The 12835-nt window shown below is 49.0% G+C and overlaps 1 protein-coding gene across 1 annotated transcript in view; it reads left to right on the top strand.

Moving 5' to 3' along the window:
• Nucleotides 1-12835, top strand: part of ZNF541 (zinc finger protein 541) — a 45931-nt gene that overhangs the window by 24477 nt on the left and 8619 nt on the right. Inside the window, exon 8 of the mRNA XM_040325198.1 lies at nt 5300-5388. Within this exon, the coding sequence (XP_040181132.1) occupies nt 5300-5388 (89 nt within the window). The remainder of the gene's footprint in view (nt 1-5299; nt 5389-12835) is intronic.

Consider the following 12835-nt stretch of genomic DNA (forward strand, 5'->3'; position numbering starts at 1 on the left):
GTTTCCGGTGCTTCGGGCCGGAAAGTCATTTTTCTGCAGGCCACTGGACAGTGGTCACGACGGATGCCAGCCTCTCCGGTTGGGGAGGGGCGCTTGGGGCACCCAGTCAGCCCAGGGGCACTGGACTCAGGTGGAGTCCTGCCTACTGATCAACGTTCTGGAGCTCCGAGCAATCAAGCTTTGCCTTACCAGGTGGTCCCTGGATCTACAGGGCCGACCGGTCAGGATCCTGTCCGATAACACCACGTCCGTGGCGTAGGTTGATCATCAGGGAGGCACACGGAGTTCTGTTGCAGCGACGGGGGTCGCGCGCATCCTTTCGGTGGGCCGAAGGGTCCGTTCCGGCTCTATCGGCCGGGTACATTCCGGAAATACGGAATTGGCTAGCCGACTACCTAAGTCGCACTGCACTGGGCCAAGGAGAGTGGTCTCTCCACCCGCAGGTGTTTCGGGGTCTGTGCCGAAAGTGGGGCACTCCGGACGTGGACCTTCTAGCGTCCCGTCTCTATATCGGTAGGTGCCACGATTCGTGGCCAGGTTTAAGGACCCGTGGGCGGACGCGTCAGGCGCGTTGGTGGCTCCTTGGGGTCGCTGTCGCCTACTTTACACCTTCCCTCCTCGGAAGCTTCTTCCTCGCCTGCTGCGCAGAGTAGAAGCTGTAGGGATTCTATCGGTCCTGATTGCCCCAGATTGGCCGCGTCGCTTCTGGTACGCGGACCAGGTGCGTCTGCTGGCAGACGCCCCCTAGCGTCTTCCCCTGGGAATTGATTTTCTGTTACAGGGTCCAATCTTCCACCCTGTTTCACAGCCACCGGCCTTAACGGCGTGGCTGTTGAGAGCCAGGGGCTTAAGGACCGAGGCCTATTGGGCTCGGTGGTCTCTACCGTGCTGCCTGCACGGAGGTCTACCTCACGTAGGTTTTTTCCTCATACATGGAAGGCCTACTTCTCTGTGTGTGGGGAGATGAACTGGCACTCTCGTACATGCGTTGTGTACAGGATTCTGCTGTCTTTGCAGCAGGGAGTGGTTCAGGCTCTCGCCTTACGTACGGTTAGGAGCCAGATTTCTGCTCTGGCTGTTTTTTACTTGCAGCGACCCTTGGCATAGCACTCCTGGGTGCGTGCGTTGGGTCAGGGGGTCTGGCAGGTGGCCCCTCCGGTGCGCCCTCCATTACCCCCATGGGACTTGAATTTAGTCCTTTCAGTGCTTCGGGATGCTCCCTTTGAGGACATTCGGGAGGTTTTTTGTTTTATTGTCACAAAAGGTGATTTTATTTCTGGTAGCAATTACCTCGATCAGACGGGTGTCTGTCTGTTCTGGTGGCCTTGTCTTGCAAGGCTCCCTGCTTGGTCATCCGTAAGGATGAGGTGGTGCTGCGGCCGCAGCCGTTTTTCTCCCTAAGGTCGTTTCGGCTTTTCACTTGGATGTGGACATTGTTCTTCCATCCTTGTGTCCTCAGCCGAAGAACCCGAAGGAGGCCACTTTACATTCTTTGGATGTGGTTCGGGCCCTTCGAGTTTACTTGTCGGCGACAGCTCCGTTCCGGATGTCGGACTCGCTGTTCGTGTCTGTGTCCGGTCCCAGTAAGGGCCTGGCAGTTTCGTCGGCCACCATTTCCAGGTGGATCCGACGGATTGTGCTTCAGGCCTACGCCCTGAAGGGGCGGGCGCCTCCCTTTCGGGTCACGGCGCATTCGACCAGGGCGATCGGGGCCTCTTGGGCTTCCGACACCAAGCCTCTGTGTTACTGGTGTGTAAGGCTGCGACCTGGTCGTCGGTCCACGCTTTTTCAAAGTTTTATATGGTGGATGTGAGTGCATCTTCGGATGCCTCCATTGGCCGCAGGGTGTTACAGGCGGCAGTTTGAGGTTGGAGTTCCTCCGTTGAGTAACTCCGGTTTTTGTTTGGGGTGTAACCTGTTTTTGCTGTGTTATTTTTCCCACCCCTCGAATTTTTTTGACACTGCTTGGGGACGTCCCTAAGGTCAATGAAGGCTGTGTCCGTCTATGAACGAAAGAGAAAAAAGGATTTTTGTACTCACCGTAAAATCCATTTCTCTGAGTTCATAGACGGACACAGCACCCACCCCTCCTTTGTTTGTACTGCTTGTTACGAACTGAGGCTGCTAAAGCAGGGTGTGGGTTATGCCTGGGGGAGCCACGCCCCCTGGGAGGAGCGGCATGAAGGAAAGTTTTTAATACCTTAAGTGCTGTAGAATTCTGCCTAAATCTCCTGGTAGGAAGAAGCATAACCCTAAGGTCAATGAAGGCTGTGTCCGTCTATGAACTCAGAGAAATGGATTTTACGGTGAGTACAAAAATCCTTTTTTTTCAGCTCTGTTGCCTATGTGGACTACAGTATAGGGCTCTGCCTAGCCCAGGTCTTCTTCACATCCATACATTGATTTCATTTACAGCAAAGCAGTGCTGCTGTCTCGGTTTCCAAGAGCCTACACATGGACTGGCTCTTGGGAGACGTAGTTGTGGCACATTTGGGTAAAACCTTTATTATAGCAAAAAGTAAAAAATATTGTGTTTTTATTTTCAAAATTCTCGCTCTTTTTTTGTTTATAGCGCAAAAACTAAAAACCGCACAGGCGATCAAATACCACCAAAAGAAAGCTCTATTTGTGGGGAAAAAAGGACGCCAATTTTGTTTGGGAGCCACGTCGCACGACCGCGCAATTGTCAGTTAAAGCGACGTAGTGCCGAATCGCAAAAAGTACTCTGGTCTTTGACCACCAATATGGTCCGGGGGTTAAGTGGTTAACAACCAGCTATAAACAGGTAAAATCGCGGCACTTGCATTTTGGATGCGGCAAAATCGCGGTACTTGCGTTTTCGATGAATTCAAGGCGTTCTCCGATTGGATGAGGTGAAGAAGAGGAACACTGACAAGGCATTTTATGAATGTCAGCAGCGTAAAGCACGTGACTCCCTGTGGTCAGTATACAGCGAGGCAGTTGATCATCCCAGGACCTGGAAGATCATGGCAATCACTGTAGTAGCGCCAACTATGACAATTGTCAGCTCCCATAGTGGACCAGTGTAAGACTTAGAGCATACCTAGAGGTCAGGTTTAAAAGGGCAACTCCCCTATTGTTGGAAAAATGTGTATAGTGTATACAATTGCTACACAAGTCATTATGTAATTGAATGTTATTAAAAATTACCTTTCCTTTTCGGTCTACAGCGCTGTCATTTTCTGAAAAATGTTGTGCAGTATGGCTACCTGGAGGCGTTCTGTACACAGATGGTGTATAGACCACCCTGCGAAAGTGTTATTTCCTGCTTGTGTGATTGGATTACTGATTTTGCTATACGTCTGCACTAAGTAATGAGTCAGCTTTTCAGCATCCCCTGCAACAAAAATTGTATTTTTGGTGAGATGCTCCCAAAAGGAAAGCAGGTCTAAAGGGATGCAGGTCCAGCCACTTTCCTCATTAGAACCCTGCAGGTGCAGCAGCCGATTCATAATTATAAAATTACATCCATACAGATGCACATGGGCACAAACAGCTATTTCTTCAGAATAATAAAAGGGGGGAATCTGCAGCTAAATCCCTGCAATATACATGTGTCACCCAGGGGGGAATATTTTTTTTTCTCAACAAAAGTGTAGTTACTCTTTAACTACTTAAGGACGCCTCCTGCACATTTACATCAGCAGAATGGCGCGGCTGGGCACAGGCATGTACCTGTGCGTCCCCTTTAAGTGCCCAACCGTGGGTCGCCCGCGAACAGGTCCGAAGCTCCATGTCCCGCGATCGGTCACAGGAGCTGAAGAACTGTGTAAACACACCTTCCCCGTTCTTCACAGTGGCAATGTCACTGATCGTCTGTTCCCTGATATAGGGAAAGGCGATCAGTGACGTCACACATCCAGCCCCGCCCCCTACAGTTAGAAACACATATGAGGTCACACATAACCACTAGGGGGCGCTGTAGGGGTTAACTCCTAAATTGCAATTCGTAAAGTAAACAGTAAACAATGCATTTTTATAGCACTTTTTGCTGTGAAAATGACAATGGTCCCAAAAATATGTCAAAATTGTCCGATGTGTCCGCCATAATGCCGCAGTCACGAAAAAAAATCGCTGATCGCCGCCATTAGTAGTAGTAAAAAAAAAATATTAATAAAAATGCAATAAAACTATCCCCTATTTTGTAAACGCTATGAATTTTGTGCAAACCAATCGTTAAACGCTTATTGCAATTTTTTTTTTACCAAAAATATGTAGAAGAATACGTATCGGCCTAAACTGAGAAAAAAAATAGTTTTTTTATATCTTTTTTGGGGGTATTTATTATAGCAAAAAGTAAAAATATTGATTTTTTTTCAAAATTGTCGCTCTATTTTTGTTTATAGCGCAAAAAATAAAAACCGCAGAGGTGATCAAATACCATCAAAAGAAAGCTCTATTTGTGGGGAAAAAAGGACGCCAATTTTGTTTGGGAGCCACATCGCATGACCGCGCAATTGTCAGTTAAAGCGACGCAGTGCCAAATCGCAAAAACTGGCCAGGTCCTTTACCTGCATAATGGTCCGGGTCTTAAGTGGTTAACCTCTTTTAAACACCTACATTATCACAATAAGGCCCCTTTCACACAGACAGACCGATCGGGTCCACCTTTCAGTTTTCAGGCGGACCCCGATTAGACCAACCATTGAGCTTTATGGAGTGGCCGCTGACATCTGAACTGATCCTGTCTGCTAAAAACAGACATATGGGGATAGTTCCCCATTTGGTGGATCAGATGACAGTGGGGTGAAAAACGGACAGGAGATCTGTGTCTGCTCTATGGGGGCGGACACGGAACTGTCATCTGCCTGCTCAGCGGAGAGATGAAAGGGGCCTAAATGTCCAGTACCCCCTATCCTTGTGCAGGCGGAAGGTTTTGTATCCACCCCGTTTATTTCTACAGGTACCATGTACTTCGGGAGGACCTGTTATGCTCCTTCCATTGTTCTGTTCTATGCTCAGGCTATGTACAGCACAGTGAAGACGATACTGCTATTTTATAGAGTAATATCTAGGTTTTTAAAGGTGCTTGGGTGCACATACAAAGGATTTTTATCCTTTGTGGCTCTGGAGGAATAGACTTAAAAATGAAAGTTTTGGTGCCCGCAGTTTAGCTTTAACTTGAAAGTACAATTTCAACTGCCTGTGGTCGACCAGAATAATTTTTAACCAATGCAGCAATAATTTTTGATTTTATGGTGTATATAACGAGTTTGATGGCAAGAATTTTTAGCAGGTAAAAGAAGAACCGCTAGCTATTATATTTCTCACTTCACAGGGTCCTGTTACTGGTCCGATTCAGAGAAACAACTATTTAGGAAAGCCTACAGAAACAACAGAAAGGAATTTTCCTACATCCAGGCAATGGTAAGGCTGGTCGTTGACATCCTAGCGATGTTCCAGATTTGTGATTATCAGGCTTAATTTGAACTTTAAGTTCAATAGCAAATGGCTAGGACAGCAGAAGTGCTCGTTATCTCTCAGGAAAAGTTTCCAACTTGTTATAAAGTCTCTCTCTAAGCAGGTAAAAAAAGATCAAAGTACTGCACAAATACAGATTTTTACTGCTGAACAAGTATTAAAAGTAGATTTTGGGACTTGTTTGAGGGTTTGCAGGCATCTTGTATTCGTTATTCTTGGGGAGAAGTATGCCCATCTATGGCCACCCTTTTTTACTTTCCTGTTTGTGTTCCAACATTTTCTGTCCCGCTAATGCAAAAGGAATTCTCAAACTGAAGGGAATTCCCCTTTTAAAAACAGCTGTCCCAAGAACAGGTGTCCCCATTGGAACATTTCCCATTGCCTCTTGTTCTGGGGGGCAACTCAAATTTTTTCGATTACTTTCTGTCAAGGTGCTGGCTATACTGCTGTTGACCCTCCAGCTACAGTATAAGGGATACCCAAGAGAGATGGTAGACATATTCAAGAAGTGTAGTTGTCATGAATATGCATCATGTCTGTCTGCCTACCTGATCTCCATGTGTTGATTAGAGGCAGATCCTGTTCTGGTTTCCCTTCTTATCACTTCCTCTTCCTGTATGGCTCCACCCTAGTCCATCCCAGGAAGCCTATATTAACCTTTGCTCTACAGGTCTGCAGTGCTGTTCAACAGTGTTCCAATGCTCAGTTCCTGTCTGCAGTGTATTGCTAGTTCCTGGTTGCAGAGTGCTACGATCATCTTCCGTGTACCGTTTTGGCTTGTCCCCGACTTCCCTGTCTGCCTGTGCCCCTGACTATTTGCATGTTCCACGGTTATCCTTGTCTGCCTGTTGCCCTGACCTCGGCCTGTCCATCACCACTGTTTGTTCTGCTGGCTGCTTCCCCCTTCTCCCTGCGGAGTGTGACCTGAGGAATCCCGGGAACGCGACCTGGACCCAGTTGCGGCCAAGACCATCCCTACCACCAAGGGCTCTGGTGAATACAAAACTGGGTCTTAGACTCCGCGCCCTGGGTGATCTTGGGTTACGCTTCCTCCCTGCCAGCAGTAGTCGGCTATAGGGTTCACTTCCCTGCGGTGCATCCCTGACCCCTACAGGGTGCACTTGTCACCTGGCCACAGGTGACCTGACAGTTTGAACAGCCATGAACCCGGCCGACGTGCCGCTTCCTGCAGATGACCCATTACAGGGCGTTGTTCACAGACTCGAGACGCATGAAGCTAATCAGGCTCAGGTGATGCGTTTCCTTCAGGATCTGGCTTCCGGCTTTGATCAGCTTCAGACCTCGTTGGGAGCCCCTAATCTACAACCCCAAGTACAACCAGCGGCAGCGGCTGCGCCCGTCGCACCAGTCGCAGAGTCGCATTCACTGAAGCTACCACCTCCAGTCCGTTTTTCTGGAGACTCCAAGGCCTGCAGGGGGTTTCTTAGCCAGTGCACCATCCATTTTGAACTACAGCCTCAAAACTTCTTGTCTGATCGGGCAAAGGTAGCCTATATTATTTCCCTCCTTTCCGGTGAAGCTTTAGCCTGGGCTGCCCCTATGTGGGAGAGGAATGATCCGGTAGTTTCCAGCCTGTTCAACTTCCTAAAGCTCTTTCGGAACATCTTTGAAGAGCCGGCTCGGGCCTCTTCAGCAGCCAGTGCTCTGCTACGTCTCCGCCAAGAATCTCGTTCAGTGGGTCAATATGCTCTTCAGTTCCGTATACTCTCAGCTGAATTGAGCTGGAACAATGAGGCCCTGGTCGCTACCTTTTTACATGGCCTCTCTGACCGAGTGAAGGACGAATTAGCGGGAAGAACCATCCCCGTCGGTCTGGACGATGTCATCTCCCTGTGCAATCAGATCGATATTCGTTTTCAGGAGAGGTCCATTGAGAAGGGACACCGGCACTCCCTGGGTCGTGGTCGGTCTGTGCTTCCCTCACTTCGTCCCGTAGACCACCCCCTGCCTGCTGAGGAACCTATGCAGTTGGGCCGGACCAGACTAACACCCGAAGAACGTGCTAGACGCAGAACTCTGGGCTTGTGCCTCTATTGTGGAGGCAAGGGCCATCTTCGTGCCTCCTGCCCGCTTCGCCTGGGAAACGCTCAGGTCTAATACATTTAGAAGGTGGAGTATTGGACCCAGAAACATCACCTTCCCGTCTGCTCCTTCCGGTGTCCCTTCATGTAGGCACTTCTCCCCTATCGATCTCTGCATATCTGGATTCCGGGGCTGCCGGCAACTTTATGGACTGGAGAACTGCTTCTTCTATGAAGCTTACCCTTTCACCCCTCACTACGCCGCTGGTAGTCTCGGCAATTGATGGCACTATTCTCCCAGGGGGTCCTATTCGCTTCCAGACACTACCCATTAGGATGTCGATAGGGATTCTCCACCAGGAGTGGATATCCTTTCTCATCCTACCTAAAGCCTCCACTCCCATTGTATTGGGCCTTCCTTGGCTACAGCTCCACTCTCCCCATGTGGACTGGGCTTCTGGGCAGATTCTGGCTTGGGGTCCTTCATGTTTCTCGTCATGTCTTTCCAAGGTGACTCCTAAGGGGGAACTTCCGGTTGCTACCACATCAGTATCTTCGGATCTTCCCACTGCTTACAGCGATTACCGGGATGTGTTCTGTAAGAAATCAGCCGAGGTGCTTCCTCCCCACAGATCTTTTGACTGTGCCATTGACCTTGTTCCTGGAGCAATTCTGCCCAGGGGTCGCACATACCCTTTGTCCATCCCAGAGACCCAGGCCATGTCTGAGTATGTCGCAGAAAACCTTGACAGGTTTCATTCGGAAATCGTCATCGCCTGCAGGAGCAGGGTTCTTTTTTGTTGCCAAGAAGGATGGTACCTTGAGACCCTGTATTGATTATCGAGGATTAAACGCTGTTACTATTAAGAATCGTTACCCCTTACCCTTGATATCTGAATTGTTCGATAGGTTGAGGGGTGCCTCCATTTTCACTAAGTTGGATCTCAGGGGGGCGTACAACCTCATTCGAATACGAGAAGGCGATGAGTGGAAGACTGCGTTTAACACTCGAGACGGCCATTATGAGTATCTGGTCATGCCTTTCGGGTTATGTAATGCCCCAGCCGTGTTTCAAAACTTTGTCAACGAAATCTTCAGGGACCTGCTGTACCAGTTTGTTGTCATCTATCTGGATGACATTCTAATCTTTTCGGAAAATCTGCATGTCCACAGGAACCATGTTCGCACTGTACTCCAGCGCCTCAGAGAGAATAATCTCTATGCCAAACTGGAGAAATGCTCCTTTGAATGTTCTGAGGTCCTGTTTCTAGGATGCTTTGTTTCAAGCTTGGGCCTTCGTATGGATCCTGGGAAGGTCTTAGCCATTACCAATTGGCCTCTTCCTGCTAGCCTCAAGGCCACACAGCGCTTTCTTGGTTTCACAAATTATTATAGGCAGTTCATCAGGAATTATTCTTCCATTGCCGCGCCTATTATCGCTTTGACCAAGAAGGGTGCTAATGCCAAAGACTGGCCTCCCGAAGCTGTCTCTGCGTTTCACGATCTGAAACAGGCCTTCGTCTCTGGACCTCTTTTGAGGAGACCAAACCCTGAGGAGGCATTCTTTATTGAAGTGGACGCTTCTTCAGTGGGAGTGGGAGCGGTGCTTCTTCAACTTTTTGAGAAGAGACGTCAACCATGTGCGTTCTTTTCCAAAAAATTTTCTCAGGCAGAGAGAAATTATGCCATTGGTGACCGGGAACTTCTCGCAATTAAATTGGCGCTAGAAGAGTGGCGTCATCTTTTGGAGGGTTCTCCTCACTCCATAACGATCTTCACCGATCACAAGAATCTACAGTACTTACAGAATGCTAAACGTCTGAATCCCAGACAGGCCAGGTGGAGTCTCTTCTTTTCCCGTTTCAGTTTCACGATTACATACAAACCTGGTTCCTGCAACGGTCGGGCTGATGCGCTTTCTAGATCCTTTGACACCTTGGACGAAGATCTCACTCTTGAACCTGAGCCGATCATTCCAACTTCATGCATTGTTGCCCATTCTACCACCCTGGACTCAAAAATTCCTCCTGGTAAGACCTTTGTCCCCACTGAGCTAAGAGCCAAGATCCTTCGTTGGGGACATGATTCCAAGGTGGCGGGCCATGCTGGTTTCCTCCGGTCCTTCCTACTCATTAGTCGTCACTATTGGTGGCCAAATCTCCGCTCAGAGGTTAAAGACTATGTCAAGGCTTGTCATGTCTGTGCTCAGTTCAAATCCTCCACACAAGCTCCTGCTGGTCTCCTCATGCCCTTGCCCATTCCCAAGGAGCCCTGGGCTCACATTGCCATGGATTTTATCACCGATCTTCCACTGTCTGACGGTAATACGGTCATTTGGGTGGTAGTCGATCGGTTCTCCAAAATGGCACATTTTGTTCCCCTTCCTGGTCTGCCTTCTGCTCCTGCTTTGGTCCCCATTTTTGTTCGAGAGATTTTCCGTCTTCATGGGGTTCCTTCTCATATTGTTTCGGACAGGGGTGTTCAATTCACGTCTCGTTTTTGGAGAGCCTTTTGCAAATCCCTCAATATTGCTTTGGATTTTTCCTCTTCTTACCATCCTCAATCCAATGGGCAGACGGAGAGGGTTAATCAGGAGTTAGAGGTTTTTCTTCGTACCTTAGTCTCCGCTCATCATGACGATTGGTCCTCTCTACTTCCATGGGCGGAATTTTCCCATAACAATCATGTGAATACCAGTTCGCAGAGAACACCCTTTTTCTCAGTTTATGGAAGACATCCTCAACTTCCACTTCCCATGACCTGTTCTCTGGATATCCCAGCTTTGGCTTCAGCTCAAAAGTCATTCAATTCCATCTGGAGCGACGTCCATGATTCCCTCCGGGCAGCTGCCGACAAATTCAAAGGCTTTGCTGACCGCCGCAGGCGTAAACCGCCTTCTCTTCAACCAGGGGACAAAGTCTGGCTCTCCACCAGAAACATCAAGCTCCGAGTTCCTTCTCTGAAGTTTGCTCCAAGATTCATTGGTCCATACACCATAATGGCTAAGCTGAATCCAGTTTGTTTCAAGCTTCAGATTCCCAAAAACCTCAAAATCTCTAACTCCTTCCATGTTTCCCTTCTGAAGCCTTTAGTCCTTAATAGGTTCTCTCGTCCTCTCCCCACCACGGCACCAGTCTCTGAGGAGAATCAGGAATATGAGGTCAGTCAAGTACTGGATTCCCGACTCTGTAGAGGCGCTCTTCAGTACCTTGTTCATTGGAAAGGCTTTGGTCCTGAGGAGAGGTCTTGGGTTCCTGCATCAGAGGTCTTTGCACCTCGTCTATTGAAGAATTTTCATCTGAAGTTTCCCTCTAAACCCGGACCCAGGCAGGGAAGGGGGAGGCCTCGTAAGAGGGAGGGTACTGTCATGAATATGCATCATGTCTGTCTGCCTACCTGATCTCCATGTGTTGATTAGAGGCAGATCCTGTTCTGGTTTCCCTTCTTATCACTTCCTCTTCCTGTATGGCTCCACCCTAGTCCATCCCAGGAAGCCTATATTAACCTTTGCTCTACAGGTCTGCAGTGCTGTTCAACAGTGTTCCAATGCTCAGTTCCTGTCTGCAGTGTATTGCTAGTTCCTGGTTGCAGAGTGCTACGATCATCTTCCGTGTACCGTTTTGGCTTGTCCCCGACTTCCCTGTCTGCCTGTGCCCCTGACTATTTGCATGTTCCACGGTTATCCTTGTCTGCCTGTTGCCCTGACCTCGGCCTGTCCATCACCACTGTTTGTTCTGCTGGCTGCTTCCCCCTTCTCCCTGCGGAGTGTGACCTGAGGAATCCCGGGAACGCGACCTGGACCCAGTTGCGGCCAAGACCATCCCTACCACCAAGGGCTCTGGTGAATACAAAACTGGGTCTTAGACTCCGCGCCCTGGGTGATCTTGGGTTACGCTTCCTCCCTGCCAGCAGTAGTCGGCTATAGGGTTCACTTCCCTGCGGTGCATCCCTGACCCCTACAGGGTGCACTTGTCACCTGGCCACAGGTGACCTGACAGTAGTTCAAGAGCTAGCTCATGGTAGGGCAGCACAACACGGGGCAGATCAGACCTAGGAGTAACTGTGAAGTTGTAGGAACTACACTGAACAGGACGGTTCCTCGGGAAAGGAGAAGACAGGATTCCCCAATGAGCAGAATATAAGGGCTAAATTAGTTTTACCAGAGCTCTTGCTGGTGGAGATGGACTACACTGCATGTCAACCCCGAGGCCCCAACCCTCAGATTCACCTTACGCAAGACCTGGGACTGAGAGACAAGAAGGTAGCAGGAAGTACGTTATTTTCCGGCGTATAAGACGACTTTCTGGATGCAAAAAAATGCATCCAAAGTCGGGGGTCGTCTTATACGCCGGGTACGGTCTCTGCCATCACTCACTTTTTTCCTGAATAGGCGGTGCGGTGCGGTGACAGTCTCCGTGCTGCGAGCGTCAATGATTTAAAAGACGCTCCTTCTTCTCAGCGTGTTCTGTGATAGGTGGAACACAAATCTTCCCAGCAGCGCCTCTGTTCTGTGTTCCTCCTATCACAGATGCCTTCTCATCCTCGGATGAGATGAGAAGACGTCCCTGATAGGCGGAACACAGAACAGAGGCGCTGCTGGGAAGATTTGTGTTCCGCCTAACACAGAACACGCTGAGGAGAAGGCGCGTCTTTTAAATCATTGACGCGCGCAGCACGGAGACTGTCACCGCACCGCCTAAAAATAAAGTGAGTGATGGCACTGGGGGGGCAAGCTCAGGCACAGTGGGGGGAAGTGATGGCACAGAGAGGGGGCAAGTGATGGCACAGAAAGGGGGCAAGTGATGGCACAGTGGGGGCAAGTGATGGCACAGTCGGGGCATGTAATGTAATGGCACAGTGAGGAATGTAATGTAATGGCACAGTGAGATTTGAAAAAGCCTGTTTCTGTCAGCGGTTCCGGCTCCCCCTCAGCTTCCAGAAAGACTAGTAAGAAGGGGGTAGTCTTATACGGTGAGTATATCCCCAAACCAAAATTTTTCCTGGAAAATTAGGGGGTCGTCTTATACGCCGGAAAATACGGTAGGTCTGGAGCAAGCAGGCACACTGGGGTGATGGTTTATGTCTACAATCTGCAGAGACCTTACATTTGCTTTGTACTTCTGACCAGATGGGATTAAAAGACTGTTAAAGCAGGCATGTTTGGCAAAATCGGAAAGGGAGGTTGGCTATGTCAGCATTAGGACTGTAAAGAAGGTCTTTATCTGAAAACTGGAGCGAACATGATTAATATGGGAAAATTTAGCCCACAGAGAAGATCAAAATGTGCAGGGAAAAATGTAGTGATTTGCAGAAGGCTTTCCAAAACCAAAAAAAGTTAATTGTATTCCTCA

Source organism: Rana temporaria, chromosome 9 (assembly GCF_905171775.1).
Source record: "Rana temporaria chromosome 9, aRanTem1.1, whole genome shotgun sequence".
Classification (NCBI taxonomy): Eukaryota; Metazoa; Chordata; class Amphibia; order Anura; family Ranidae; genus Rana; species Rana temporaria.